General features: G+C 47.0%; 2 protein-coding genes across 2 annotated transcripts in view; one reads left to right on the top strand and one right to left on the bottom strand.

The window, feature by feature from the left end:
• Dap (death associated protein) overlaps positions 1 to 1,422 on the top strand; it is a 48,727-nt gene extending 47,305 nt beyond the window's left edge. Inside the window, exon 4 of the mRNA XM_034523209.2 lies at positions 270 to 1,422. Within this exon, the coding sequence (XP_034379100.1) occupies positions 270 to 383 (114 nt within the window). The 3' untranslated portion in view covers positions 384 to 1,422. The remainder of the gene's footprint in view (positions 1 to 269) is intronic.
• Positions 1,423 to 20,002: 18,580 nt separating this feature from the next.
• Positions 20,003 to 27,046, bottom strand: part of Ankrd33b (ankyrin repeat domain 33B) — a 73,581-nt gene continuing 66,537 nt past the window's right edge. Inside the window, exon 4 of the mRNA XM_034523214.2 lies at positions 20,003 to 26,524. Coding sequence (XP_034379105.1) covers positions 25,692 to 26,524 — 833 coding nt within the window. The 3' untranslated portion in view covers positions 20,003 to 25,691. The remainder of the gene's footprint in view (positions 26,525 to 27,046) is intronic.

Genomic DNA, 27,046 nt, shown 5'->3' with positions numbered 1-27,046 from the left:
TGCGGAGACGCCATGTGGCAGCTGGGTCTTCTGAGGCAAAGCCTGCACGAACCATCACTGTCTATCATGTCGTGCAGATTCATGCCAGTGTCTGCTTCTGGTCTGGTGGCCTGCAGGGCCTTGCTAGCCACAGAAGTAGTCCACACCCAACTCATCCCCGACCCCTGCAGGGAACTGGCAGACCTGGGTTTGAAGGACTTCCTCTCTAGTCCATTCATTTACTGTTAACCAGCTGATATATTGCTGTCTCTCTTCCCCCCAACCCCCAGGGTGACAAAGACTTCCCCCCAGCGGCTGCACAGGTGGCCCACCAGAAGCCACATGCCTCCATAGACAAACATGTTTCTCCAAGAACACAGCATATCCAACAACCTCGCAAGTGACCGGCGCCCAGACCCCGGCCCCGCAGCAGCAGCTCCCACGCCACCTCCAGGATGCTTCCCTGACAAAACCAACTCCCACGCTTTCCACAGAGTTTACTAAATTTAGAAATCTAAGTCAAAGCAACATGGGCCTCGGCTGTCTCAGATCCCCATATTTAAAACTAGAAGAGGCTCAAACCCCAAACTTTGTTTCTGAGAGTCCTAGTCCTAGTTGAGTGTCACTGAAGGGTCATTGAACCCCCAGAAGTGCCATTCGCAGAGCGTGACAAATTTCTAGCAAAAGGAAGTCCTTCACACTGTAGCAGTCGCTTAAAGTCCTTGCTCGTGGTCCTGAGAGGAAGAGGCCACTTTGGAGAGATTTGATAAAGGCTACGAGAAGCAAAACCAAAACACTAGGGCACGCTGCGTAACAGCTGTGCTCACTTCTGCTCCCAGTTCGTGCCTGAGATCCCTGCTTTTCTGAAAAGTTCAAGGGCTCCTTTAGCCAGATGTCGAACCTTCTGGAGTGCTGCTCTTGGAGGGTGCCCCTGACTGTCCCCGTGACCTCCAGTGGCTCTAGCAGCAGTTCGTGGTTGCCATGTGAGCACCACGTATGCCTCCAGCCTTTCTGGGACTACTTACCAGGCCGCGTCACTAAAGGAAGGATGGGCTCCTTGGATTTTGTGAGCAGTTTAATATCCCAGCAATGGACTTAACAGGGAGCAGAACACAGACCCCGAGACTGTGTTGTCTCTTCCTTTGTAATTACTGAAATGGTGTGAACCAAGCGTCGCTTTGGAGACCCAGGCTTGGCCGCAGCCCACAACCAAATCTAGGAAGGGACCTTAGAGCCAGCAATGCCAGGTCCCCCTGTAAAAACCTTCCCACGTGGTGCCACACACATCCTGAAGCAGCCACAATCCCTTTTAGTTCAGCAACCTGAGGGGTTACCCTGTGTCTGTGGACGCTGGGTCACTGAAGGTGACATGTTTGCCTGAATGAATTTCTTAATCTTCGAAGTTGAGAAGATGTTGATTATAATAAAGCTCCTGCATTTCTGCCTCAGTCTCTCTCTCTTATGGTTTGGAGATTTCTTTTTACAGCTTCCCAGGGCAGTTTCAGTGGAAGTATGAACAGGCACACGTGACAGATATTCTCAACACTGATTGTCCAGACACAGAGCTGAGCCATTGGACACCTGGCAGCCTCTGGACCTGTCAGAAGATGGAGATTAATGTAGTTGATTGACATATCCTGCTTAGGTCCCACAACCCTGTGCTGGGTAGGTTCTTCAGGGGAAGACTTAATAGAGCATTATTAGTAGTAAGCAGAGGGGTGTGCCGTAGAGCGTTTGATATGGAGGACATTTACCTATTTCAGATCTTCCTAGACAAGAAAGTCATCCCAGTGCTAAGGGGCGAGCCCCAGCATCAAGGCAGCTGAAGTTTTGCCTCCCACAGCTGCACAAAAGTCAGGGAGGACTTGAGAACTGAGACAGGAGATGGTGAGCTCATGGCCACCTCACATGGCAAGGTCTTGCGGCTCCCGCTGGCCTGGTCCTGCTCCCCAGCTAGACTGGTCACCCATGGAGGCCATGGTGGGTATCCATGCATCCTGACTCGTAAAGGACAGCAATCTGGGTCCTCACTTTGCATCCAGGGACAGAGAGCTGTTCTCAGTAACTCAATATAGTCAGTGGGCACCGTAACCTCCCCTACCACCATAAGCTGGAGATGTGAGCCTGGTGGGAACTGTCCCATTCCAACAGTAACAGTGTCCCTTCCAGTCCAGCACAATCCTCCCCAGTCACATCTGCAAAGGCCCTGTTTGCAATTGAGGTCACATCCACATATCATGAGAGCAGGACCTTGAATATTTCTTTTTTTTCCTCTTAGGGTGTCAGGAGACACAGTGTCTAGTCCAGGACGTTAGTCTCCTGCTAAAAGCCAGAAGCCATCATCAACATTCACACCAACTGCTGAGACTGACCTGCTTGCTGTTAGCTTCATAACCAGATGTAGAACTGACAGGCAGAGAGAGAAGACAAAGGGGACAGAAGCGCCGGGGCCCTAAACTCTGAGCTCTCTGGTCCGGGTGCAGTGGCTTATGCTATTTGTGGTTAAGTCACATGTCTACAGTTCCAAGGTCTCAGGGGTCCAGGCTCAGCTTTGCACTGTGACCTATCGGCGGATGTGTGCTAGCTAGCATGAGGGAAGACAGATCTCCATAGACAGAGCCAAGTCTCTCGTAAGCAAACAGTTCTCTGATAAGATTCACCAATGGCCAGGAAGCACATAAAAAGCTGCATGTCCTTGCTGGACATGGTGGCGCATGCCTGTAACCACAGTACCTGAGAAAGGAGGGTTATGAGGTGAAGGTCATTTTGAACTGCAGAGTGAGACCTTGTCAAAAAAAAAAAAAAAAAAAAAGTCTATGTCTTTAGTCATCAAAGAAATGGAAGTTAGACCCCAAGTGAAATACTGCTGTAGGAAGATGGCTAAAACCCATGTCAGATAGTTACAGGAGAGCAAACAGGGGTGTGCGGAAAGTACTGTTCTCATACGGTTCTGTCAGGAGTATAAAGGGGTGCAGCCACTTTGGGGAAAAGAGTCTAGTGGTTTCTTGAGCAATTCAGCATGGTGTTACCAAGCCCAACAGAGACCCAGACATGCCTCCACGAAGCTTGCACACAATGTTTATAGCAGCATTATGCCAAAGGTAGACATGGCTCAAATACCTTACCTACTGCAGAATAGAGTTGTGTGGTACGTCCACGTCATACAATATGACGTAATGGTAAAAAGGAATGACGTGTGATACACTGCAACACAGATGAACCCTGGAAACACTGCACCAGTGGGAGAAGCCAGTCACAAAACATCATACGTCACATAAGGCCATTCCTGTGCTATGTCCAAAAAGGAAATCCAGAAGAGGGGCTGTCAGGTGAGGCTGTGGCAAGAGGGGCTAGGAATGTCACAGCTAGGAGCCAGAGAGACGCCTCAGCTGACAGTGTTTGCTGATCTTGATGAGGACACAAGTTCGATTCCCAGCATATACATCGGGCAGCTCAGGACTGCCAGCTGCAGATCTGATGCCCTTTCTTGCCTCCATAAACACCTGAATATATGTGTGCACACACAACAGAGAAACACACATAAATAAAATGTCTTTTTTTTTTTTTAAGAAAAGTGACAACTAGAGAGATCAGGTTTCCTTTGAGGGTATGAAAATATTTCAAAACGACACAAGGATGGTTTATGCATACCTTGAGTAAAAAATCTCAGGTTTTATACTTTAGGTGGGTGGATGTGTACAGTGGGAATCACATCTCAATAAAGATGGTGTCTGTCTTTAAAAGTCACTGTCAGCTAATGGCACATCTGAGGCTCGCATCCACATTGTTCTGACTCCAAAGCCATCTTCTCCACAGAGCTTCAAGCTCCTGGCCATGTGGAAGGAAGGGCTGCTGCCTGTCTGGTCAGAGTGGGGGAGGGAGAGGGCCAAACTATTGCTGTGCTTTCAGGCTCATAGCCAAGATGCTGGGGATAGTGATACCAACAGGAACATGAATGGAGAAAGAACTCGGGGGCAGAAGAGACTACTCTCAGCAGGCTCTTACATGGCCTCAGGCAGAGCTTCTGATTAGAGATTTGACAAGTTGAAATGAAGGCTGGGAGAGATGCCAAGGCCAGGGGCAGCCTGGGGTCCGTCGACATGGAAGCGCAATCGAAGGCTAGGGATTGGTGACGGAGAGGGTATGGACACTCCCCCTGGGAACCTTGCAGACGTGACTGCAGAGATGCTGGTGACGCAGGGTGGAGAGGCATGCCAGAAAGCACACGTGCCAGGTAAGACAGACTGAACAGGACCAGAAAGCTAAGCAGGTGACCCTGGGATAAGTAGGCTCTCACAAAAAAAAACCCTGGGAGCCTAGAACAGAGGAAAGCCTGGCATTGCCTCCTCCGATCCAAGGAGGGCAAATGCCAAATTCAAATGAGTCCTTGATTTGTTCTAGATAGATCAATACTTATCCATTTAGGGTCTCCTTAGTTCCTGGTGCATGGGACAGCAGAGCCAAGGGCTCAGGATAGGCCCCAGTTTAAGCCCTGATAACCATTGTACATGCTAAGACAGTGGGTTCTCTGATGACATTGATTTATCATCCTTCTTGTTTTTAAAACAAGATCGGGGATGCTGTGAACTCTCTACAATTATCCAATTCCAAGAGGAGGTGGGGAGAGAGAAGGAGAAACAACCCTGGGGTGTGCTCAGGAGCACAGTCGCCATCACAAGCTTAGCGGCTTCCTGGAGGATGCACAGTACTGCCCAGCACACCCATTCCTCGATCCTCCGTAGGAGCAAGTGTGGAAGCCAGGTGAGCCTTCATGCGCATCCAGGAGCAGAGACTCGGCTTTTGGTAGCCCTGGTCAGCGGACAGTGGAATGGCCATCAGCCAAACAGCGGGCATAGCCTGGCCTAGTACAGCCTAGAACTCAGATGCCCTAGAACTAGGTGGGGGGCATATACTGGCCAACCCAGCAGGTTTGTGATTAATTAATTATTTTCTAAACATCTGCCTCCTGCCTCCACAGCCCCTGGTGTTCTGCTGTCCTGCAGGTTTCCTCACTTCCCAGCTGCTGTGCTGCTTAAACGTTACTTTTTTTTTTCAAACTCGGAAAGAATTTTTTCCCCAAGACAGGGCATCCTGCTGGCCTCTGCAGGATCAAAACAGAAACCAAACAAACAAAAAAACTATGCCTTTCACAAGGCTCCAGAGGGGCATCGCAGCCATATGCTCCTGAAGAACCGAGAAGCAGCCGTAAGGAATGTCGAACACGTAAAATTTCTGTGTTCAAATAACTTCATAACTGTGGCCTGGACCTGCAGTCCCCAGAGAACCAGAGCCAAAGGGCGTGACTACACACAGTTACAACTCATAGAACACTGAAGCCAATAATGGGCCTCATATATCTGACTCTACTGCTGGGGATTTCCCTGAGATTACATCACCTAGGGACACTGCGCCTGTCGTGGGCCGTGTAAGCACACACGAGGTTTGAAAATGGCAAAATCATGTCACGGCTCATTTCTCAGAGCAACCACCTGTCTTAAGTGGCATCTAACTGTACGCAGACATGCGTGCAGAAGAAGCACATTCACAGAAACCTGTTTGCTCTCTTTTTTTTACCGTTTCATATCCGTGTACATTGTGTTTTATTTTCTTACTTTTATTTGGATACGTATATATGTGCGTGTGTCAGTGTGTGTATGGGTAGGCAGTCTATGGGTACCTGGTGGAGGACTGTGTCCCTGAGCACAGGCAGAGGCCAGAGGAAGACGGCGGGTGTCCTGTCCTCTCATTCTCTGCCCTATTCTCTTCAGCCGAGGTCTCTCACTGAGCCTGTAGCAAGGCTGGCAGCCAGCAAGCCACAGTGAACATTTTCCATTCTACACAGCAAGGGAGGCACACACCGCCAAGCCCACATGTAGGAGTGCTGGGGATTTGAACTTGGGTCCTCAGTTTTGTGAAGTAAGCCCTCTTGACTGCTAAGCCAGCCCCCAGCCCTGCAATGTGGTTTCTGGACTTTCGTTACAGTTATATACATGATGTGTTTTGACCAGATTTACCCTCCTTTCCCTTTCCTGTCACTCTGGTCCAAACCACACCTTTCCAGCTACTCCCTCTCCTGCTTTCATGTCCGTTTGTTGTGGTGGCGGCAGTGGAGGCAGTGGGTTTGAAACAGACTTACTGTGTAGGCCTGACTAGCCTGCAACATGCCAGGTAGACCATGTTGGCCATCTTCCTGCCTGTGTCTCTCTTAGTGCTGGGACCACAAGTATAAGTCACTAGCTGTCCTTTAATCCCAGTACTCGAGAGGCAGGGGAAGGCCGATCTCTGTGAGTTTGAGGCCAGCCTAGTTAGTATACAGAGTGAGTTTCAGGATAGCCAGGGCTATGTAGAGAGAGCCTGTCTCAAAATAAAATAAAATACATTATAAAATAATAAAATAAAATATTTTTAAAAATACAAGTACGAACCACCTTGCTCAGTAGACAAAACGTTTTAGAAGCGTTGCCTCATGAAACCATGAAGACACCGCACACGCTGTGTGTAGACTAGGCTGGTAGGATGCAGACCTGGGAAGACCTGAGATGACAGAAGGAGCCCAGGGGTTGTCTGTGATAGACCTCCCTGACTCTTGGAGACATCAGTCTCAGAGGGACAGCTGGAAGGTCAGCCCCATGGTGGAGGACAATCTGCTGCAGTCAACTTCTAAGCCATATTCAAAAATGCACACACACACCTCACGGACATCCAGTGTTTAACCAAATATCTAGACACCATGGCATGTTTGCACAGAAAATAAACTAACGTGAGTTCAACCACTCATATTCATCTGGGTCTCAACGGATTTTGGATCTGTTTCCCTCTGACCTCACTGATGTGCCTGCAAGCCTTTGCAACGCTCTGTCTCGCGCTGAATGTGCTCTTCTCTAAACATCCATCTGAAATTCAATTAAGGACACTCATGACAAGAGAAAATACATTTCCCTCTTTCTCCCCCTTTTTCCTAAATATTATGATAAATCCAACTGCCATGATTTAAAAAAAAAAATCCAATTTGTCAACTGGAAAAAAAAACCAGCGCCATCTGATATAATGAACTCCTATAATCTGGAGGATTTGGGGCTCTATTCAGAAGCCCTAAATGAGATTTTTTTTTTTTTTATTGTTACATTTCAGCATTGTCGTTACTTGAAAGAGACAGGCCAACATTCTAAAGCAGAGGGCTCAGTTTTTGTTGCAAGTCACAAGAACTCTTCATGGTCTCTCCCAGAGACATTGGTGGGATTATGGGCTGTTTTTAAAGAATCAACAAGGACCCTCGTTATCCCAAGAGTAGTGGTTGTCACCTGGGAGTGATACCCTACAGGAAACATTTGGCAAAGTCTGGGGACAATATTTTGTTGTCGGAACCAGAGAGTTGGGGGAGGATGCTAGTTGGTAGCATCTTGTGGGTAGAGACCAGGGAACATAGATGGGCATCCCCTCACACAAAGAGCCGCCCCATTCAAAAAGTCAACAGTGCAAAGACCCTTAAAATCGTATGAGCCTGCCCTGTTCTAGAAGCCTCTGGCTTAGAATAATGTAAGCAAACACTCAAAGGCAATTTCCCATTAATCTGGAATCTTGAAAACACATAATCCATGTTTCTGTGATGAAGGCACGTTTAGTGGGAAAGCGGCTGCCATAGCCTGCACTCCTGTGCCTTCTCAGTCCCTGAAGCCCTGCAGAGCAAATTGCCGTGATGCAGATTCACTCCTGGATGCGTTAGATAGAGCAAATCTCTTCCTTCGGGGAGAGCGTGCAGCGAGCTACAGTGTAATGGTTGTTTTCTCCGATGCTGATACAAAGAAGAACCGAGATAAACGTCCCCTGGTGGCTTCCCCAGCCAACTCACAGAGGGCAGGCAGGACAAGCGTACAGGCTTTTGGCTCAGCTATTTAAATTTTCTCTAAGAAAGGTCTAGAAACCTCTTTCCTAATGGTTCCAGCCTGTTTTCCATGTGAGCAGTGCGAACTCAAGCTGATTAACCTCAGAGCTATCAGGACTCGTTGCAAAAGTACAGGCAGCTAAAGAGAACGGGTAGAACCGGATGCTGGGAACAAACCTTGAGTAGGTAACGAGTGTCTTCCGGTGGAGGGGACCTTGGCCTTGGCCTGTGTCCCTGTCTTTTGACACAGTTCCTAGCAGAGCCCTCAACACAACCTCATTTCTATCCTGAGGAGCAAAGACTATTCATGAACTGGTTGGAGTTCCTGGAGAGATGTGAATGAACGCCTGTCCACCACTGATAGGGCACTGTTGACAGACCAAGGACCTGAGTCCATCATCTGCCTGGATTGTTGAACTGTGACTTTACTGGGCTTCCTTACAAGAGCTTGTTCGAGAGTTTCCTTCCAGGTGCTTGGGTGACTTGGTAGCTGCATCACTGAAAGCCAACCCCAGCATGGGTACCACTGCATCTCAGGAGCCCCCTGCACAACCTGAGGAAGCTCTAAGACTCTCTCTTCCAGCACTGAGTTCTCCTAACTTTCTTTTGTGTTTGATAAACCTCCTCTTCCCCCTCCGGGAGGAGGACTCCGGTGGGATGCACTTAGTTAACCTCACACAGCCTGAAGATGAACATGGAACTGCGGTTCCCTGAAGCCCCCTGCAATGAGCTGGCGTCCAGTTACCCAGCTTTCAGCTGCAGCTGGGTGAGTCGGCACAGCTGTAAAGACACAGTTCAGAGCACCGGACAACACAAACTGCCGAAGCCTACCTCCCTCTCCCCAATGTCATTCCTCATCATGAGGCTGCCTCCACCTTGACCTGACAAGACCAGTGTCCAGTGCAGGAAGCTCCCATCCTGAGATGTGCTTCCCCTCATAACCTCAACGGAAAGAGGATTGCAAAACATGAACAATGGTCAAAAACCAGGAAAACCTAGACAGTCACATGTTCATAATGTGTAATAAGGAACCCGCTTTGAATGACTTGCAGTGTCTTTCTCTACTCAGTTAACACCCCCAGGGGTGTGCTAAAGCACCTGGAGACAACTGACTGTGTCCTTCAGAGACCGGTTGTTTTGCTGTCACAGCTAAAAGTAGTTTCTTTGCTTTAATGCTAATTTTCTTCGATACAGCAAGTTAGATAATTTAACTGTTCTTACAGCTATTCTTATCACAAAGGGAAAAAATCCCCAGTTATCCAAGAAGAAGGGCCAGCAAGATGGCTCCTTGAGTAAAGGTGCTTGCTGAGCAGTCCTGGCAACCTGAACAAGTGGGGTCCCCAGACCCCACTTAACGGTGGAAGGAGAGAACTGACTCCACAAAGTTATCTTCTGACCTCCACATGTGACCCGTGACATGCATGCCCACACCACACACACACACACACACACACACACACCATATAAAAAACCATACATACAGAGTAAACGTTTTTTTAAGTTAGCCCAAGAAATGGCAATAAAAGCAAGACTATTATTACACTGCAGGCACAAAAGAGCATATCTAGGAAGGAGAGCCATCGTTAGTTCAATGAATGAGTATTTTCTCCAAGGACATTTAGATAACCTGAACTTAATGAGATAATGATAAATGGTGGGCACTTATTTGCTTTGTTTAAACCGCATAAACTTAACCATGGTAACACCATATCTCATTAATCACAGAGACTGAACTAGACAGATGTCCCTTGGAGGAAAGTCTGGGGCTAAACTACTACCATTGTGATCACCCACAGGACTGTCATTATCATTATTACATCGTCATGAGAAGCCGCACACCACCAACACTGCCATTTCCATCTTCATCACCATCATCTATATCACTACCATCTACATCATCACCATCTTCAGCACCACCATCTTCATCACATTTCCACATTTACTGAGCTTCCTAAGTACCAGGCCTTTCCAAAAACCCTACTTGCTACAATTGTTATTTTTCAGACAAAAAAAATAAAATAATAATAGTTTGGTGAAGCAAAATAACAAGCCTGATTCATGCAGTTACGAGGTGGCAAAGCTTTGGTTAATCTGACACCAAGTTCTACACTCTATAATGCTGGTATTTTTCCATGTCTCTTAAGACAGGGCACCATGCTAGCCGAGGCTATCCTCAAATTCACAAATTTACTATATGGCCCCAGCTTACTTCTGTCTCACACTGACTTTTTACCTCAACCTCCCCAGTGCTGGTTTTATAAGCATGTCCCACCACACTCTGGTGTTCAGCATCAAGGCATAGGCTTTGAGACTGTATACCTACTTGCTTCTCAGCATCTCTTGTTATTAGTACCAAGAACTCCTAGGTAATTGTCCTCTTTGTCTCTAAGTTTCCCCCATCAGTAAGATACAAATAATAACAACAGTCACTGTGTTGCCATATTCTAATATGCCTGACCTATTTATGGTATGTGCAGAAGATACTTTGTAACTATATTGTGTTATCTGTTACATGGAATTGGCCCTAATCCTGCCTGGTACAGATGCTTACAAAGCCCAAGTTTCCTCTGGAAGAAGGAGGAGACATTGTTACTGTGAGAACAAAATTTGAAAGCAGCATTGTAACAATAACAAAAATTCATGGTCAGCAAAGACCACCAACAATTTGTTAAATATAGTCATAATAAAAATATTAAGCCCCTGCAGGGGCAGGGTGACAAAAAATAAAGGCATACAAGGGCATGCCCAGACAAGTCCAAACTAGCCCAAGTGAGTAATGAGCTATCTGGTGTTTACTTTTCTCTCCCTCCCTTTTCTGGGAGGTCCGAGTTTCTGCAAGTTCTGCCAGTTCTGCAAGTTGCTGATGTTTGAAATATCCAATCATATGTAACCGCGCCAAATTTTCCCGCTCTCCCCAACCCCTACCGATAAATATCCCAAGTTCCCTGGGTCCAGGCGCGCGCGGAACCTCTATCTCCTGTGTGAGATATGTTCCAGCCCGAGGGCCCTCGTCATTAAACCTCCTCTGCAATTGCATCAAGAAGGTCTCTCGTGTGTCCTTGGGGCGTGCAGGTCCGGACTTGGGTGAGGGTCCCCTTGCGGGGGGGTCTTACATTACCTCCTTGCTCCCTTTGGCTTCTCTATGGAACCATGAGGAAAGGCAGCCAGAGGCTTCTAGCAAGAGGAGGCTCTAGTGTGTGACCTGCGTAGACGCAAGTTGTCCAGTTGCACATGAAAGATCTTCAGGGGTATGTAAGAGAAAGGAGGAGAGGATGAGGAGTAAGAAAAGAAGGTCCAAAGTTTAAGAGTCGGGGATGAGGCTGTGGCCAGCCGGGCCACTGAGAAATGTCTGGTAATGTTTCTCTCTGTGATGTCTGCTATGCACAACACATCTCCATTCCTCTAAGCTTGCATCAGCCCCATGTCACTGGATGTTGAGTGAAGCTCCCAGTTCTCCTGCTTCGGCTGTTTTCTCTGCCCTCTTGAATCCTGGCCTGGTGTCAAGACTCTTCTGAAGAGAAAAAAAAAAAACAAAACTCCTAGGATTTCTTCCTCCTTCAACATGGAGCCAGGTCTATAGGGGAAAACTCAAACTCAGCACTGCCCAAAGAAAGGTCTAGCTGTACCTCTTTGCACTAGACGACCTATGTCATGCCTGATAGGGTGACTTTGTGTATGGCAAGGGCTGGCCCACAAATCTTAGGGCAGAGCCCCCATATCACACAATCTCAGAACTGGGGTGGCCAGGTTCCATCATGCACAATGGTCCTGCCATGCCTAGACCAAGAGACTGCTTTCACAACGCTGCAGCAGAAGCTCTGGCTTGGTCAGCTACACTATGCTTATTGCCACACACTGATGGTGGGAGGATGGAGTATCCTCTAGACAATAGAAGCTGACAGTTTGAAACTCAGCCAGACTGCCTGTGAAGCTCCTTCTTTAGCTGACTCCAGCCATCTTGTCTGCCTATAGTCGATGAGAATGTTGCCTTCACTGGTTTCTCTGGGCCCTTGTAGGAAACTGTTGAAGTGGAAGATAGTTTATTCCCACAATCACCTTGTGTGCAGTAGCTATCCAAAGAGAGAACAGTTTTAAGAATGAATGAGGACACAGACATCACAACTCACTAACTCTGGATACCAATGTACTCATAATCCTTGTTCAAAACAGTGATAAGGACCTAGGCATCAGATGGATACACGGGCCATATGGTAGAGAGTTTTGTCAGCTTGACACAATCTGTAACTACCTGGGAAAAGAATCTCAGTGAAGGATTGTTTAGATCATGTTGTTCTGTGCCCATATCTGTGCATGGTTGTCTTAATTATGTTAACTGGAATGGAAGGATCTGCCACCATGGGTGGCACCATTCCCTACACAGTGAGTCCTGAACCGTACAAGGGTGAACCACCATGGGTGGCACCATTCCCTAGACAGGGAGTCCTGAACCGTACAAGGGTGAACCACCATGGGTGGCACCATTCCCTAGACAGGGAGTCCTGAACTGTACAAGGGTGAACCACCATGGGTGGCACCATTCCCTACACAGGGAGTCCTGAACAGTACAAGGGTGAACCACCATGGGTGGCACCATTCCCTACACAGGGAGTCCTGAACAGCACAAGGGTAAAGAAAGAGAACTGAGAAGCATGAGTGCGTGTGTTCCCTCTCTGCTCTTGGCTGTGGTTGTGACCATTCTAAGTTCCTGCTTGCTCACCTTCCCACCATGATGGACTGTAACTCGGAACCATGATCCAAAATGAACCTTTTCTCCCCTAAGCTGTGTTTGTCATCGTGTTTTATTAGAGCAACATAAACAAAGGCAGGCCCTTGAGGGACAGGAGGACCCTCTGTGCTTACTCTATGCAGGGGTCATGAACTGCACTTTCTCATGCCCTCTCTAGTTGGAGGTGGGCACAAGAAACCATGTGGGCTGCCTCAGGACAATGTAACTCATGTTTTTTCCTTTTCAGTTTCCTGTAGCATCCCAGGTGCCCAAAGTTTCCTTAGGAAAGTAATATGCGCATTTCCTGCCTATGGGTAAGTGGGGAAAGGTGCAAACTACTTGAATATTTATTTGGTCTGCTGGTTGCTTTCTGGAAGCACTGACTCTAACCTCAGGATCTGGCAGGGGTAGTGAGCAGGTCCAGTGGCTTATGGGGTTAGCTGGGATTCATGATAGTAAAGCAGAGGCTTCCCTGTTCAGAGGAGGCTGTCTCCTTACTGCCAGGCTTCGCTCCCTGTTCTAAGTAACTGAATAGCAGAGAACAGGCAAGAGACATGGCCCCACTGGGGTTGGTGGGGAGGGAGTGGCAGGGGAGGCTCTCCCTCCAAAAGGACCAAAGCCAGCCCTCAGCCAAGCTCCACACCAGTCTCTGTCTGCCTCCAAAGACTTGCTTGACACAGCTTAGAATATGTATGGTGTCATTTGGTTTTTAATTAAGCAGAGGCAGGTTCTGCTATCCGCCACCCACCATTCCTGAGTTTCAAGACAGTTAGAAAGATGTTGGCTCTGAGGGTTGGGATTCTGTCTCTGGTCCTGTGGATACTGAGAATGCACATATTATGGACTGTGCAGTCTTCTGGACCCCGACTACAGTTGGTCCTGGGGGAAAGCCAAATCCGCATCTCCGCCTGCAGACTGAGTCCAGGGCAACTCAGGGGCTGCAGAGTTCATGCACATCTGGGGCTGAGTGGGTATCAGTCAGTGAGCCTCAGCCTCCCCAGCGGGATAAAATTCAGGAAGCCTTTAAAACACACATCTCTCCCCATCTCCCCGCGGGCCAGCTTTTGCTGCTTGACTTTCCATTGGGAATTACTGGTGGTTTTGAGAGATATCCCTGGTGGTCTTAAGGGCTTGAAATCAGGAGTGTTGAGGAGCCCTGGGGACTCTGAAGAAAGTGGACACTGCCTCTACATGCAACATGACTCCCAGAAAATATTTTCCAGGACTCAAGTTGGGGGTCAGCCCTCATGGATTCACTAACAAAATGCAGAACACAGAGGAAAAATGGAATCAGGACTGGACTCCAGTCTGTCTGCCTCCAAAGACCTTCTCGCACAGCTTAGAATATGTATGGTGTCATTTGGTTTTTAATTAAGCAAGGCAAGCATCTTCTTCCCCGTATGCCTTTCTGGGAGAGGAGCCAGACTGGGTCTAATAAAGCTGGGTGTTTTCCACATTGTGTCTTCAGCTGAGCTGACTTAGCAGGTTTCCATTGTTGTTCAACATTCCCCTAGCAAAATGTCAGTGCCCTTATCAACACAGCCCAATCTGCAATGTCCAGACAGGCGTTTCAGAGGACAGTCGCGGCATCCATGCTAATGGATGGCAAGCCCCTTTCCTGACTTCCTGTGAGAGACTCAGAATGATGATTGCTCACCATAGGGGATGATGGGAGCTGCCGGCAATGCTAGGTGCAAGAGAGAAAGGCACAGAAGGAAGCAGAATGACTAAGACAGGGTGGACCAGGAGGCCTGCCAGGAGGGGGGGGGGGTTGTAAGGTGTCCACTGAGCTCCTGGGGCTGGAGCACAGGCTCTCTTTGCTTCTGCCCTGCGGGGTGTCCTGCTCTTGTCAGCAGGGGCACCGGGTTCCTTCACTACATTTTGTTACCTTAGTCGTCTGTCTTTCAGCTTGGGCATTTAAAGCATCCAGGAGGTCATGGAGGAGCCCTGTGGATAATGTAAGGGGGCTTGGGAGCAGATAAGCAGTCAGGTTAGGGGTGCGATGCTTCAGCTCTGCCAGATCTCCTAAGTGACTCAGGACATCCTCATGGTCGGCCTCCGGTTCATGCTTTTCAGTTTCTCAAAGGTCAAAGACGGACTCTGCTCACGGTGCCACCTCAGCTGGAAGACCCAGCCCAGCATTAGAAAGCAAGCACAGGGCTCACTTCCGCACTAGCCCGTGGGCATGGGGGATACAGTGGAACAGCTGCTACTAAGCAAGAAGGACAAAGATGCAGCCAGCAGCTCATCGTGGGTGGAGGGGCGGGTGGTAGGGATACAGTGAGCGACAAAACTGTTGTGGCTGAAAGTCTCTCCTGGCTAAGTTAATTGTCGAAATGGCGCCTGATGTTGGTCTTTAATCTTACTCCTACATCTCTATAGTTATCGGAGCCACGATGAACACTGAGGAAGGGCACAGGCATGGAGGGAAAGATGTCGGAGAAACAGGAGAGAAGGAAGGAGCCAATAAGGACAAGATCCACTCAAGGGCATGCTTACAGACCCTTGGCCCCACTCCCTGGAGGTTCTCTCATCTACCACCCCCAGTTACAGACAGGGTGGCCCTCCTGAGGGGGCATCTTTGCCAACAGGGTGTCATTGTCTATCTCTACTAGGGTGACTTCCTCATCGTGGGTCCTCTTCCTGGTGGGTCTCAAGTTCCTTATTTTTAAAATAACACTTAAGAAACATCAAACTAGATCTAAATTGGATCGCTCGGTTTGATTGACGGATCGCCAGAAAAATGTGTTAAATTTGGTTACACTTTGTATTCTAAGTGGTTTTCTTTTTAAAAGAAGAGCATGAACAAGCTTGGGCATAGAGCACAGCAAAATTCAGGGGATACTGGTGGGTGGGCAGCAGTAATGGTTGGCCCTGCCAAGCCCCCTGGAACCTTCCTCGCTGTAACCAGGGACTAACCGGCTAGCAGGCTGATCCTACATCCTGCTTCAGGACAATCACCCCTGCTAACTCAGTGACTAACAACTCCTAATCTACAAGAACAATTTGTGTATCAACAGCCTGAAGGCTTGTGGGCTAGCTTTCATGTATGTGTGTCCCTGGCTTTCATGTATGTGTGTCCCTGGCTTTCATGTACCTGGCTGGAACCCAGCCCGGGTGCTCATCAAGAGAGACAGCAGGTATGACTTGCCAGAAGCCAGTGGCCACAGGAAGGAACCTGCTCACCAAAGCCTCAACAGGCACTCTTAACCACGCTTATGCCTGCCAGCCTCGTGGCTACCTGCACGGAAGGGCCACTGACAGTCAGCACTTCAGAAGCACCAGCTGCTACCAATCCCACGGGAGGGAACTTGGTGCTTCAGCCTGCCGCTGCACTTCCAGTGGATAAGGACAAGGTCACCTTTTCCCCCAGCCACCCCACCCCACTTTCTACCTCCCAGTTCTCAGACTGTTTATGGGGACCATGCCTTATCAATAGCTTCTGAAGCAGTATTTCAACATGATAAACACAGTATTTGTTCTCATCAACAAAATACAAATAATCTCCAGTAATCATTCTAAGAACAAAGCATCATTTGCACTCTCTTTCCTACCTAAATCCTTTAAAATACCGTGGAATTGTGGGTTTTTCTTTTAAATAGACTTCTGTTTTCCTCCTTCAGAGCAAAACTTCCCATGGGGCAATGATGGATTTCAGCTCCAAGTAAAGCAACCTAGGTGGTGAACTGAGCAACAATTTTTGAGCTAAAGGGATAGAAAAGACCTTCTTAAATATTCACATATAAAGATAAGCGTTGAAAGTGTTAATTATGTAACCCCAAACTTTCATCTGAGATATACGTGGTGAAATGGGAGAAAAACAAGAGACAGGTAAAACAACCATGTGGTCTACACAGTAAATACCTCCAAACCATGAGACGGCATGCAAAGTCAAACCTAAAACAACTGAAAATCAAACACCAGTAAGAACACTAAACTGCCTTTTCATAAATGACTAAAAATCACAAAGACTTGCAACACCATCAAGAACAGCACAAAAGAAAAGAGGATGGGACCAAGTGTGTTAGCCTCGGGAAGTCTGACGGCAGAGCAAGGCCTCTCTCGCCCTCTCTTGGTGGCTGAGAGTGGGACTCCCTGGAAAGGACCACAGGGCAGGTAAAGGGGACAAAGTGGGCAATGAGAGAGAACAGGTGACTGGTCAGACTAAAGTTCATTATATACTTGAATGAACCAGTCAACACGTTTTAAAGACTGGAAAAGGCTATTACAGTTACATCATTTTCAAAGAGAGAAAGTGGGTTTCCCACTACCCTAGAAGCTTCCTCGAATATACACATACATGAAAGGAATTTAAATGGTGTCATCGTATGAGAGGCACAGTGCACCAAGCAAAACCTCCAGTGCCAGGAATGGGTTGCACGTTGTTGGCATAGAAACCCTCCCAAACATCACAGGTATTGCCAAGCCCAGTAGTTACTCTTTATAACCTGGTGGTGAGGCCTTATTACTGAAGACACGGCTTCCTTATGTCGTTAAATATAGAGAATTTGAGCAGGTACCCAACAAAAGCTTCACCCCTACTGACTAGCACTCATGGTGCTGGAAGGAGCTCTGGGCACAGCCAAAGGAGAAAAGTGAGCACCAACGTCATCCAGCTGTAAACCCTGGCATAACAGACACCTGCCTGCAGGATCCACTGGTGCAAAATGGCACAGAAGTTATGGAAGCAACTAGCCACTTTTTAAAAATTGGATTAACGCCCACTCCATGCGATGGAAGCCTTACCTGAAATGGTTAAAGAAGCCAAGAATCTTGAGACTACCCAGGGCATGGGCCCCAGGGGGAAAACCTACAACTGTTACTCTGTTAAAGAAACATAGTAACACAATACATCCCAGTGACTCACTGCTATGCCAGTAGAGGAGAGCACCACTAGACTCTTGTCACAGAAGTGTCACAGATGAGAGGTAACAAAGATCCACAACTGGACAATGTGCAAAGAATGAGAGACTTTGGCGCATTGAGCCCAAATGGAATGTGTTCATCAAGCTCCTCCCCTCAAGGCTTGCCAAGGATATATATGCAAGAGGATGCAGACGGACTTTAAGTCAGAGGTGACGGATAACTTCAAGAAAACAGTGCCTTGCAGACACAACAGGGCTGACGCACATGACACGTATGAAGTCAGAAACTATGACAGCACACACAGCCACGCACAGGTTCAAGCCAGACAAAACTCCAGCACGAAGAAGGAAAGTGAACACAAAGTCCTACTTCTAACCAGAAAGTTATTTGCAATTAATACAGGCTGGGAAAAGGAATTAGTTTTCTCTAATGGAGAAATATGGAGGATATCAACCATAATCCAATGTATTTGTTTTGTATTCATTTGGTTTGGGGTTTGTCTTAATTTCTTTTCTTTTCTTTTTTTTTTTTTTTAGTTTGTTTTGATTCTCAGGTTTGGGTTTTGTTGCTTTCTTTAGTTTTTCTGAGAGAGAATAAGAACATGAACTTGGCTGGGTAGGGAGGGGGAAGGGGCTGGGAGAGGGAGGAATATGATCAAAATACACTGTGTGGAAAAAAATTGATGAAAAAAGTTTTAAGAGAAAGTAAAATGGTTCATTTCCTCCACCTAACAAATTCTGTTTCTCTATTCATATACACTAAGACTATTCCTATGTATATAAAAGCAGGCTATTCTATTATCTGTACATGGTAATATCCAAGAGCATTTGACGGCCCATCAGTGAGAAGATGGTTGACCAGTCCATGAACACTCCACTGGGGAATATTACACAGTGAAGAGAATGGAGGGGATCTAAATTGTTCCCTGTAAACAGTCTGTTCACAAAACCACAGTCAATGAGAAGGAGCTTGTCTGTACAGCAAAGGAAAACACACTAAAGAGACAGTTCTGAGGCAGGAGAGCTGCCCGGAGGTTAGGAGTACCGGCTCTTCTTACAGAGGACCTAGTTTGGTTCCCAGCATTCACATTGTAGCTCACAACCACCTGTAATTCTAGTTCCAAGGGATACCGTGCCATATTCTGACCTTGGAGGACACCAGGCACATAAAATAAGTCTTTAAGAAATTAAAAGCACAGCTCTATACAAGCCAGCGTCTACATAGTAAGAACCCGCGCTCATAATGTATACATGCGCGCACACACATCTGTGTGAGTGTGGCTAACAGTGGTTGATGCAGGGTGGGTTCCAGCAAGAGCACCTGAGGATGTGAACGAGGGCACAAAGCACATTTTCTTTTTCTGGTTTCATGGTGGATATGTGAATTTAACTTTCTGTGCATTGAACGTTTTGCACTTCAAAAGAATCCAGCATGTGTTAAGCCTCTGAGGCAGTGCGTGTGGAAACTGGGCTTTAATTCCACTGACAGTTTGTGAAATAGAAATTAGACATGACTAGTCACACTGACCCAACTTGCCAAAATTATTTTTAAAAATTTGTTCTAGGGGAAGGGTTTCATAACCTGAATTTTTCTCTTTTTTCTTCTATTTAAAACCATCAAATTCTATTATGATGTTATTTGATGTTGTATTTTATTACAATATCATATTATTTTATGTTATCATCATTGTGTTGCTATACATAAAACCCAGTTTTTAAAAACAAAGACAGATGGCTGAAGAAATGTCTCAACTGTTAAGATGGCAGTTTTTTTAAGGACCTAGGTTTGAGCCCCAGCACCCACATGGTGGCCGACAGCCATCTGTAAAACATTCTGGAGATTCTGAGGGTAACAAGTACACATGCAGACAAAACACTCATACACATAAAGTAAAATAAAATTTTAATTAAAAGATACAGTTCTAGATTCTCCCTCATATTTATTATTTTATCTTTTGCCATTAACGCTGATTTTTAAAATATTCTAAACCAGTTGTGGTGGTGCATGCAAGAAAGATACGCTAAAGAGGCAGAAGCAGGAGAATCACAACTTTGAGGTCAACCTGAACTACACCTTTAAACTGCCTCTGTGGCTCAAGGCACTTGCTGCCAAGCCTGACAACTTGAGTTTGATTCCTAGTGTATACATGGAAGAGGAAGAGGACCAAGTTCTATAGCTGTCCTCTAACCCACCACACTAACACACCAGCATCACACACACACACACACACACAATATATATATTCCCAAATTATTTTTAAATCTCAAGGACCTTTTAATTGGTGGGGGGGAAAAAGCCCTGAATGATAACACATATGGCGTGCTACTCAGGTAAAGAAATACACAGGAAAACAGAGGTACATTTTGCCTGAGGGGTGCTCCCTTCCTGGAGGGGGTGGATCACAACTAGATCATTGTGAAGGGTGAGGAAGCACTCATGATAAACACCACATTAAAGACCTTTAGCTTTGTAAAACAAAGTGCAGATATGTGGAAATCAAATGTATAAAACCACTTCAACCAAGACAAATGACAGGAAAATACCGTATGTTTCATAGCATTTTTAAATAATTTATGCACATAAGTTTATTCAGATATCACAATTTTATGCCATGAGGATGTTTATTTTACAGTTGATTTTTAATTTTTTTTTTACCTGTCTTCTTCTTCTAGTGTCTTTTTCTAGACCTTTAAAATGAAATTTGCCGGAAGTTAAAAGAGAAACACATTCTTCCTGATGAATCACATCACATTTAAAGGTTATGTAACTTTTATGTTATATATAAAGGATATGTCTATCCAGAATTGAAGCTGCTTGGGGGCGGTGGAGGGGTGTCACACTTAGTAGTGGGTCCCAAGATAGCCCTGAGGTCTAAATAGGAAAATATCCTGTATAAACTGTAGCAAAACTCTCATCTCAAAATAACATACTCTGAAATTTACAGTTACATCCATATTCAACAGCTTTAGGACATTCAGACACTGACAGGAGTTTTAGAAATGACAAAGAAAATTGCTTCACATTTAAAAACCAGAGTTCAAACCAGGAGGAGGAACCCAAACACTGGCAGTGCAGAAATCTGCTTCTGTTACTCAACGCTGAAGACCCTCACATCCAGCAAATGCCAAGCACAACTCTCTTACTGTTTGCTTTCCAGAACTATCATTGGAACCAAGAAGGTTCCAATCATAGTAGCCTTAGCTGTCACTTGAATGGAGCTCTGGGTTCTAACTCCGTAGCAGGCTTCAGGATCAGGGTGGGGGATGGAAGGACAGGGCACGTAGTGTCCACTTTCTCTCCATAATGTAGACTCACAGTCGGACAATTTTGAACCAGTTTCTAGAACTTTCTGACTAGTGTCTAACCGATTACTGCTGACTCAAAGTCCAGTGCTCTATAAGACGGCCAGCTCCATTTTTCTCCCATCTTCCTTTTCTTCTAGAACAACAGGAATCACAGGACAGCCAAGAGAATGCTTTCAAAGCCAGCACTGGTCAGCAGGAGGTCAAATACTGAGCCAGGCTAGGAACCCCAATGCTCCCTTAGAGTAAGATGCTGTCCTAGGTGAACCTGTGCCAGGTCTTACAGTACCTACCCCCATTCCCAATCAGTAGGCAGGAGGCTATGGGAGCTTTCTGGGAATTGGGGGAGGGGGGGTCCTTTCAGGTCTGGGCCCCTCCTGCAATGTCACACATCAAAGCCAGAGCTGACGCTGCTGCAGCCGCGCTATTTGCTCTTGGCCACCTGGGTCAGCATCATTTTCTAGAAGAATAGCCTAGGTTATGAAAACTCCAGCCATATCAGGATTCACACTGTTTGGGGAGTCTGGGTAGACTCTCAAGACTCTGCAATCTGTCTAAATATACACCATCAAAACAGGTTACAGAGACATTCCCTGGGGGTCCCTGTGAGCCACCACAGCTAGTACATTGACAAGCACAGTTCTGGCCCTTCAGTTTGCGAATTTAAGTGCATGTCATGCAAGGTTCCCACTAATGTAACCTAATGCTGAGTGCTGCCAATGGTCTGACAGACGCTTCACCCTTCATGACAGTCTCGCTTCAGGCTGGGGCAGCGTGTGAGAACTGTATGTTATACCTGGCATCCGACAGCAACACCTGAAAAGGTAGCATTCCTGATAGCATCACTGCTTCAATAATATAAAATAATAATAATGCCTCCAGACTGATTTCCAGCCACTTATGTAAAATGTTCCGGAATAAACACATGAATCCAAGGGTGAAGGAATGACTAGATAGTTCCAGTTACACCGACACCGATGTGCAGAACTGGCAGCGGGTGACTAAGAAATGACTTTTCATTCTTTGTGGTTAACTTTACCCTCACGCTGATGGTTCCAGGTGTCCTTTTGTTATATATGTGACTTCGTTGGTTTCTAAGGATCCATCACAGCCAGGGCTCCTTCCTTCATTGTTTAGAAGCTGAGGCCCTCCACATGGTTGCCCAGTTTAAAGGGGGTCAAGGGCTGGCAGCACAAACCAGGATCCAGGCAATGACCAACACTGGAGAACAATTGGGGAACCTGCTGGAATTTCCCAAACACTAGAAACGGGAGGGAGTTTACAGTAAGATGCTATCACTCATGCAGAATAGGGGACAACTGATGATGCTGCCAGACTCCTGGGGACGGTGGGCTCTCCATCATTTGGGGACTAAAGCCAGTCCCCTCCCCACAAGCCTCTCTCTCGACTATAACTTGTCTTATCTTTACTCCAGAGACCTGGTCCCAGCTCACAGCTGGGAAGAAATGGGCAGAGACCACTTAGCAAGCTTTCCCTGAGTCTATAAACCCATTTTCTAGCCAATATCATGAGTCCTCTTTCCTGGTATGCAGGATGAGGCCCCAGAGTCAGCTGAATCTAAAGCTGAGAAGGCACCATCTTGCTGCCCTTGAGGTATCAAGTGTGGCCAGGAGCCTGGTAGGAGCTGAAAAGCAGACACAAAGTCCCTCCTCCATCTGCCGCCTTCCTCTAGCTCAGCAAGCACACTACCCATCAAGGACACGATGGCGCACGTGTACAGAACTTTCTCTGATCCTTCCTGGTGAGCTTTGTGAGTTTCTGCAGAATGACTGTGAACATTTCAATTCTTGAAAGCAAGGAGAAAAGACTGAGGGAGCAGCGAACAGCTTTTGGGGGCAGTTATGGATGGTCCATCTGGGAACCAGTTGTCTCTGCTTACCTGGAGGCAACTGTTTGCACAAGGGTCACAGTCGGAAGCAGCAACTGTGACACACAACTGTGGCTTCATATACACAGCCATTCCCACAGCCATGGTCCCCATAAACCTCCACAGAGAGACAAGTCCCAAGATCTCACTTAGAAACAGCAGCACTGGCACTATCTCAGAAGTATTTCTTCTGTCCAGTTTAATCCTAATTGACTCAAACATCAAAAAAAATCTAGAACACACTTCAACTTTAAAGATTTTAAAATACACTTTAATTTTCCCCTAGCTGTATTTATATATAAATCCCTGAGAAGACACCTGTCAGCTTGGAATTCACTATTTACAGTTAATAAACACAGTGCAAGCCTAGCCCCAAGCCTGCTCCTCTGCTCATCCAAGTCAGGAGAATGGACTGGGCCTTCCTTCCAAAAGCAGAGGGCAGAAGCCACAGCCCGGCTCTCCATCCACTCCTGAGGATTTAGAGGTCCCAGCCTGGTAATGCAGCGAGACTACCAATGGCTTCTCAAGAGCCTTTGTTCTTCTGTCTTATTAGACCTCAAGGCATCTGGTGCAAGGATGAGCAAGGAGTTTGATAATCAAACTGGGGAACGAAGCAACTGGAAGAAAAAGTGGTGGCAGGGAGCAGATGTGACAGCAAAGTCACAGGGACACTTGCTGGAGACAGCAGAGAAAGGGCTACCGTCACACATGTGTCTCTGGAGCCTTCTTGTAGTGGGATACCAAGACCAATGCCATCTTGGTACCTGGATAGGAGTGGCACACTTAGGCACACTTCCAAATACTCAGAAAACGAAAGAACCCCCTCCGCCCCGTGAGTCCCTTACTGCAACACCATAGAGAGTCGCTCGTGCTTAATTGGAAACTCTGAAAATGGATCATAAAAGGGTAGATTTGGAGGGACCGAAACTGTACGTCTCTAATTGGTCTGCAGCAGGGACCCAGGCTTGGCGGGGGTAACGTCATCTCTAATGTGACGTTAACACATTGAAAACGGGATGTATGACTGGCAGTGCACTGATGCCAGACACCAGGTCATCCTCTGCAGAAGCTGCCTCAAACTGGCTATTCTTGAGACAACCAGGCAACATACAGAAATGGAGCTTTTTATGGGAGACAACCAGCATGAGGAACGAGGGTTGGAAGTCATGTGGCACTGCCTTGGCTAGCACTGGTGGAGCTTGTGACAAACTAGGTGGTGTCAGGAGAGACAGGAAAGATGACCCCAAAAATAACCAAGATGGGTCGCAGTCCTCATAGACCCCAAGGAGATGTAGTTAAACCCAAGTCCGAGGTCCCAAGGGTAAACCCAGACAATGGATCTCAGTAGTTTTAGAGGAGGGTCTAAGACCCCAAGCATTCACCTTGGTATTTTTCTAGGGTTAAAGAAAAACTTACTAAAATGTGATTTAAAAAAAAAAAAAAAAAAAAAAAAAAAAAAAAGCACTGAATGGTGGTAGCAGTGTCAAATCCACCTGGGTGCAGCCTAAGGTCCTGTTTTGTGGAGTTTTGGGGAAGGCTGGTGTGAGACAATATTATTCAATACTTAATGGTACCAGTAAGGAAAAAATAAGCTTAAGCCAGCTTGCTCCTCATCCCTATCCCCTGTGTAAGATGGACCTCAGCAAAGGGTTTCCAAAGCAGTCTGTAGTATTCTGATTCTATAGCTTCCAAGTCTTTACATTAAATATTCAAATAAAGTGCATGTGTTACAGATACTCTAAGACCCCACTGGGACTTCTCAGTGCTTTAGAGACAGACGTATAGAAAGGAAACTTTCACTGATGTGTTGGCACTCAGGATAAATCCCATCTCTGCCCCGCCAAAGTCCCCACATATTGGAAGTTCTGTAACGTTGGCGTGGGGATGAGCCAAACACCAGGGCCAGTCATCAAAGGGGAACCATCAGTAGAAAAACACACAAGGGACTCTCTGGATTTGAATCTGGAGGAGATGGTGACCATCAGAGTGTAGCCTACTCCAGGAAAACCTTCCCCAAACTATCCTGTCTAGTATCCAGTGTGTAGGGCCAGTTCCAAAAATCACCTGTCTGCCCTTCAACAGAAGGCAGCATTCTGGCTTTCCTACCTCTGCATCCTTGACATGCCTAAGGATCCATGTGTGCTGTTTGTAAGCACATATGACTTTGTTTCTACTACTCATTAAAACCTGCCTCCATTAATTGTTCATCTTCCTCAAATCGCCTAGAAAATGGGCCAGTCCAAGCCCCTTGCTTAAAATTAGTTTGGCCCTAGCAACATAATATTTCTGCAATGTGCCATAATCGGTTTTGATGAAATGATTGATTGACAGTGGGGGGAGGGGGGAAGATGGGAACAAAAGAGTTTTGAAGAACAAAAGTAAGACTTCATCTCACTTGATCACTTTGGATAGAAGTCGGTGCCTTTCTCAAGTGAAAACAGGCGTTTGGCATCATTCAAGTTAATAGGAAAAGCCAGTGCGCAGGTGTGTCCATAGGACACGAGAAGGCAGAGGCCAGAACCAAATGGCAAGGGGTGAATCCCTTCTGTGTAATTCACACAGTCATTACAAGTATTTATTGCTAGAGACAGCATTTTAAACAGAGGGTCTTCAAATACAAGTATTAAAACTGACTTAATTATAAAGAGACTGTCATTTGCAAAATGCTGCAAATTTTCATAAGTAACAATATACAAAATTATGCAAAAATGCTCTTTGATAAGCTAGGTTTCTTTAATTTTTAATTGGGGTTCTTTAAAGGTGACTTCTAGGTAAACTGACCTCTTAGTGTATAGAATGATCAGGGAACTGGTTTTAAACAAAACCACCCGTACTTTTTCCCAATTCTGTCTTGGGAGCAATATGGACCGTCCTTTGTGGATCTAGGAAAGGTGAACAGGCTGGAGGCTGTGTGATGCAGCATGCACCCCATGGGAGACAGGAGCATCCCTCTCTGTGGAGCTGTCTACAGCACCCACAGCCTCCCAAGCAGCATCCCTGCACTGCATCCCCACACCAGGCACAGGCTCCATGAGAGTCATAGACCCTTCACGTCCTTTTCTTCCAGCGTGGGGCCCGCTTTTCTTTCTGTGCCTCTGCCTGCCGCTTCTTCTCCGCCTCCTCCGCCTTCCTCTTCTCCTCCTTGGCCTCCTTGTACCGCCACTTGGGGATCTGCAAGTACATGCTGTCCTTGGAGTTGGCCTTGGACGCTGCCCGCTCTGGCTGGAAGGTGGGCGGAGGTGCCTTGCTGATGCGCACTCTTGGGACCACCACGCCCGGCCGCACGCTGCTCCTCCGCAGCAACTGCAAAGGCAGGAGGCTGGCCTTCCGAGTGACAGGGGCAGGGGTGGACCCCAAGCTCCTGGGAGACTGGGGAGACCGGGAGCTAGCTCTAGGAATCTCCAGAATCTGGGATTGCGGCTCAGAGCTCTCTATCTTGTTGCTGTCCTGTGCTTGGTCGTCCGGGTTGCCCCTAGCTGCTAGGATTTCCTGCACCGCCAAGCGTCGTTTGCCGACACAGGGAGGATTCTCCGGGCACACGGTCTGACAGACTACAGCAACAGCTGGGCTGTAGAGACTTGTGGTCATCCTGACCATGTGGTCAAGGACGCCTCCATCCTCCAGGCTCTGGCTGGAGCGAGAGGTCAGAGTAGACCGCAGGAAGGCGGCGAATCTCTGCAAGCAGTTTTTGGAACCTGACTTCTTCAAGACTGCCTCAGCGGGAAGTGGCAATTCCAGCTTGTACTTGTCTCCAAACTGCTCTGGACAGGGTCGCTCCATCAGCCTCTGCATGACACGAACAGCCTCCGCTCGGCCTGTATATGCAGCCCACTCCTGTGGTGACAGCCCACGTCTGGGATCCCTTGCCTGAACGTCTGCCCCTGAAAAACAAAAGCACACATGCAGCAATGGGGTGAGCAGCTAGGATGCTCTCTCTTTCACAGGCAGAGAATAGTGGCAGAATTCGGGACAGTGCTTACAGGGAACCTGGCCCAGCCCAGTCAGAGTTCCCACGCTCACAAGGTACCACCCACAGCCTTGCAACCGCCTCTTGGGTGGTTCATCTTTCCTAGATAAAAAACCTGCAACAAAGCCAGGCAAAGTGTCTCATGCCTGTAACCCTGGGCACTTGGAGAGAGAGGTGAGAAAATCTCAAGTGTGAAGCTAAGTTGAGCTAAAAGACTGAGTTCCAGACAGCTGAGGCTGCACATGGCAACACTTGGCCTTAAAAAATTAAAAGTGAGCAAACTGTTTGTTTGTTTTAAAGAAGTAAGTCTCCAGGAAGCTGATGAAACGGCTTAGTACTTGCCACTAGGCATGACAACCTGAATTTGATACCAGGAACCCAAGCATGATCGTGACTCCTGCATGTGTGCTACCTTGCCACATACTCACATGCACCC

Source organism: Arvicanthis niloticus, chromosome 19 (assembly GCF_011762505.2).
Source record: "Arvicanthis niloticus isolate mArvNil1 chromosome 19, mArvNil1.pat.X, whole genome shotgun sequence".
In the NCBI taxonomy this organism is placed as follows: Eukaryota; Metazoa; Chordata; class Mammalia; order Rodentia; family Muridae; genus Arvicanthis; species Arvicanthis niloticus.
This window is presented reverse-complemented; position numbering and strand designations above follow the sequence as displayed.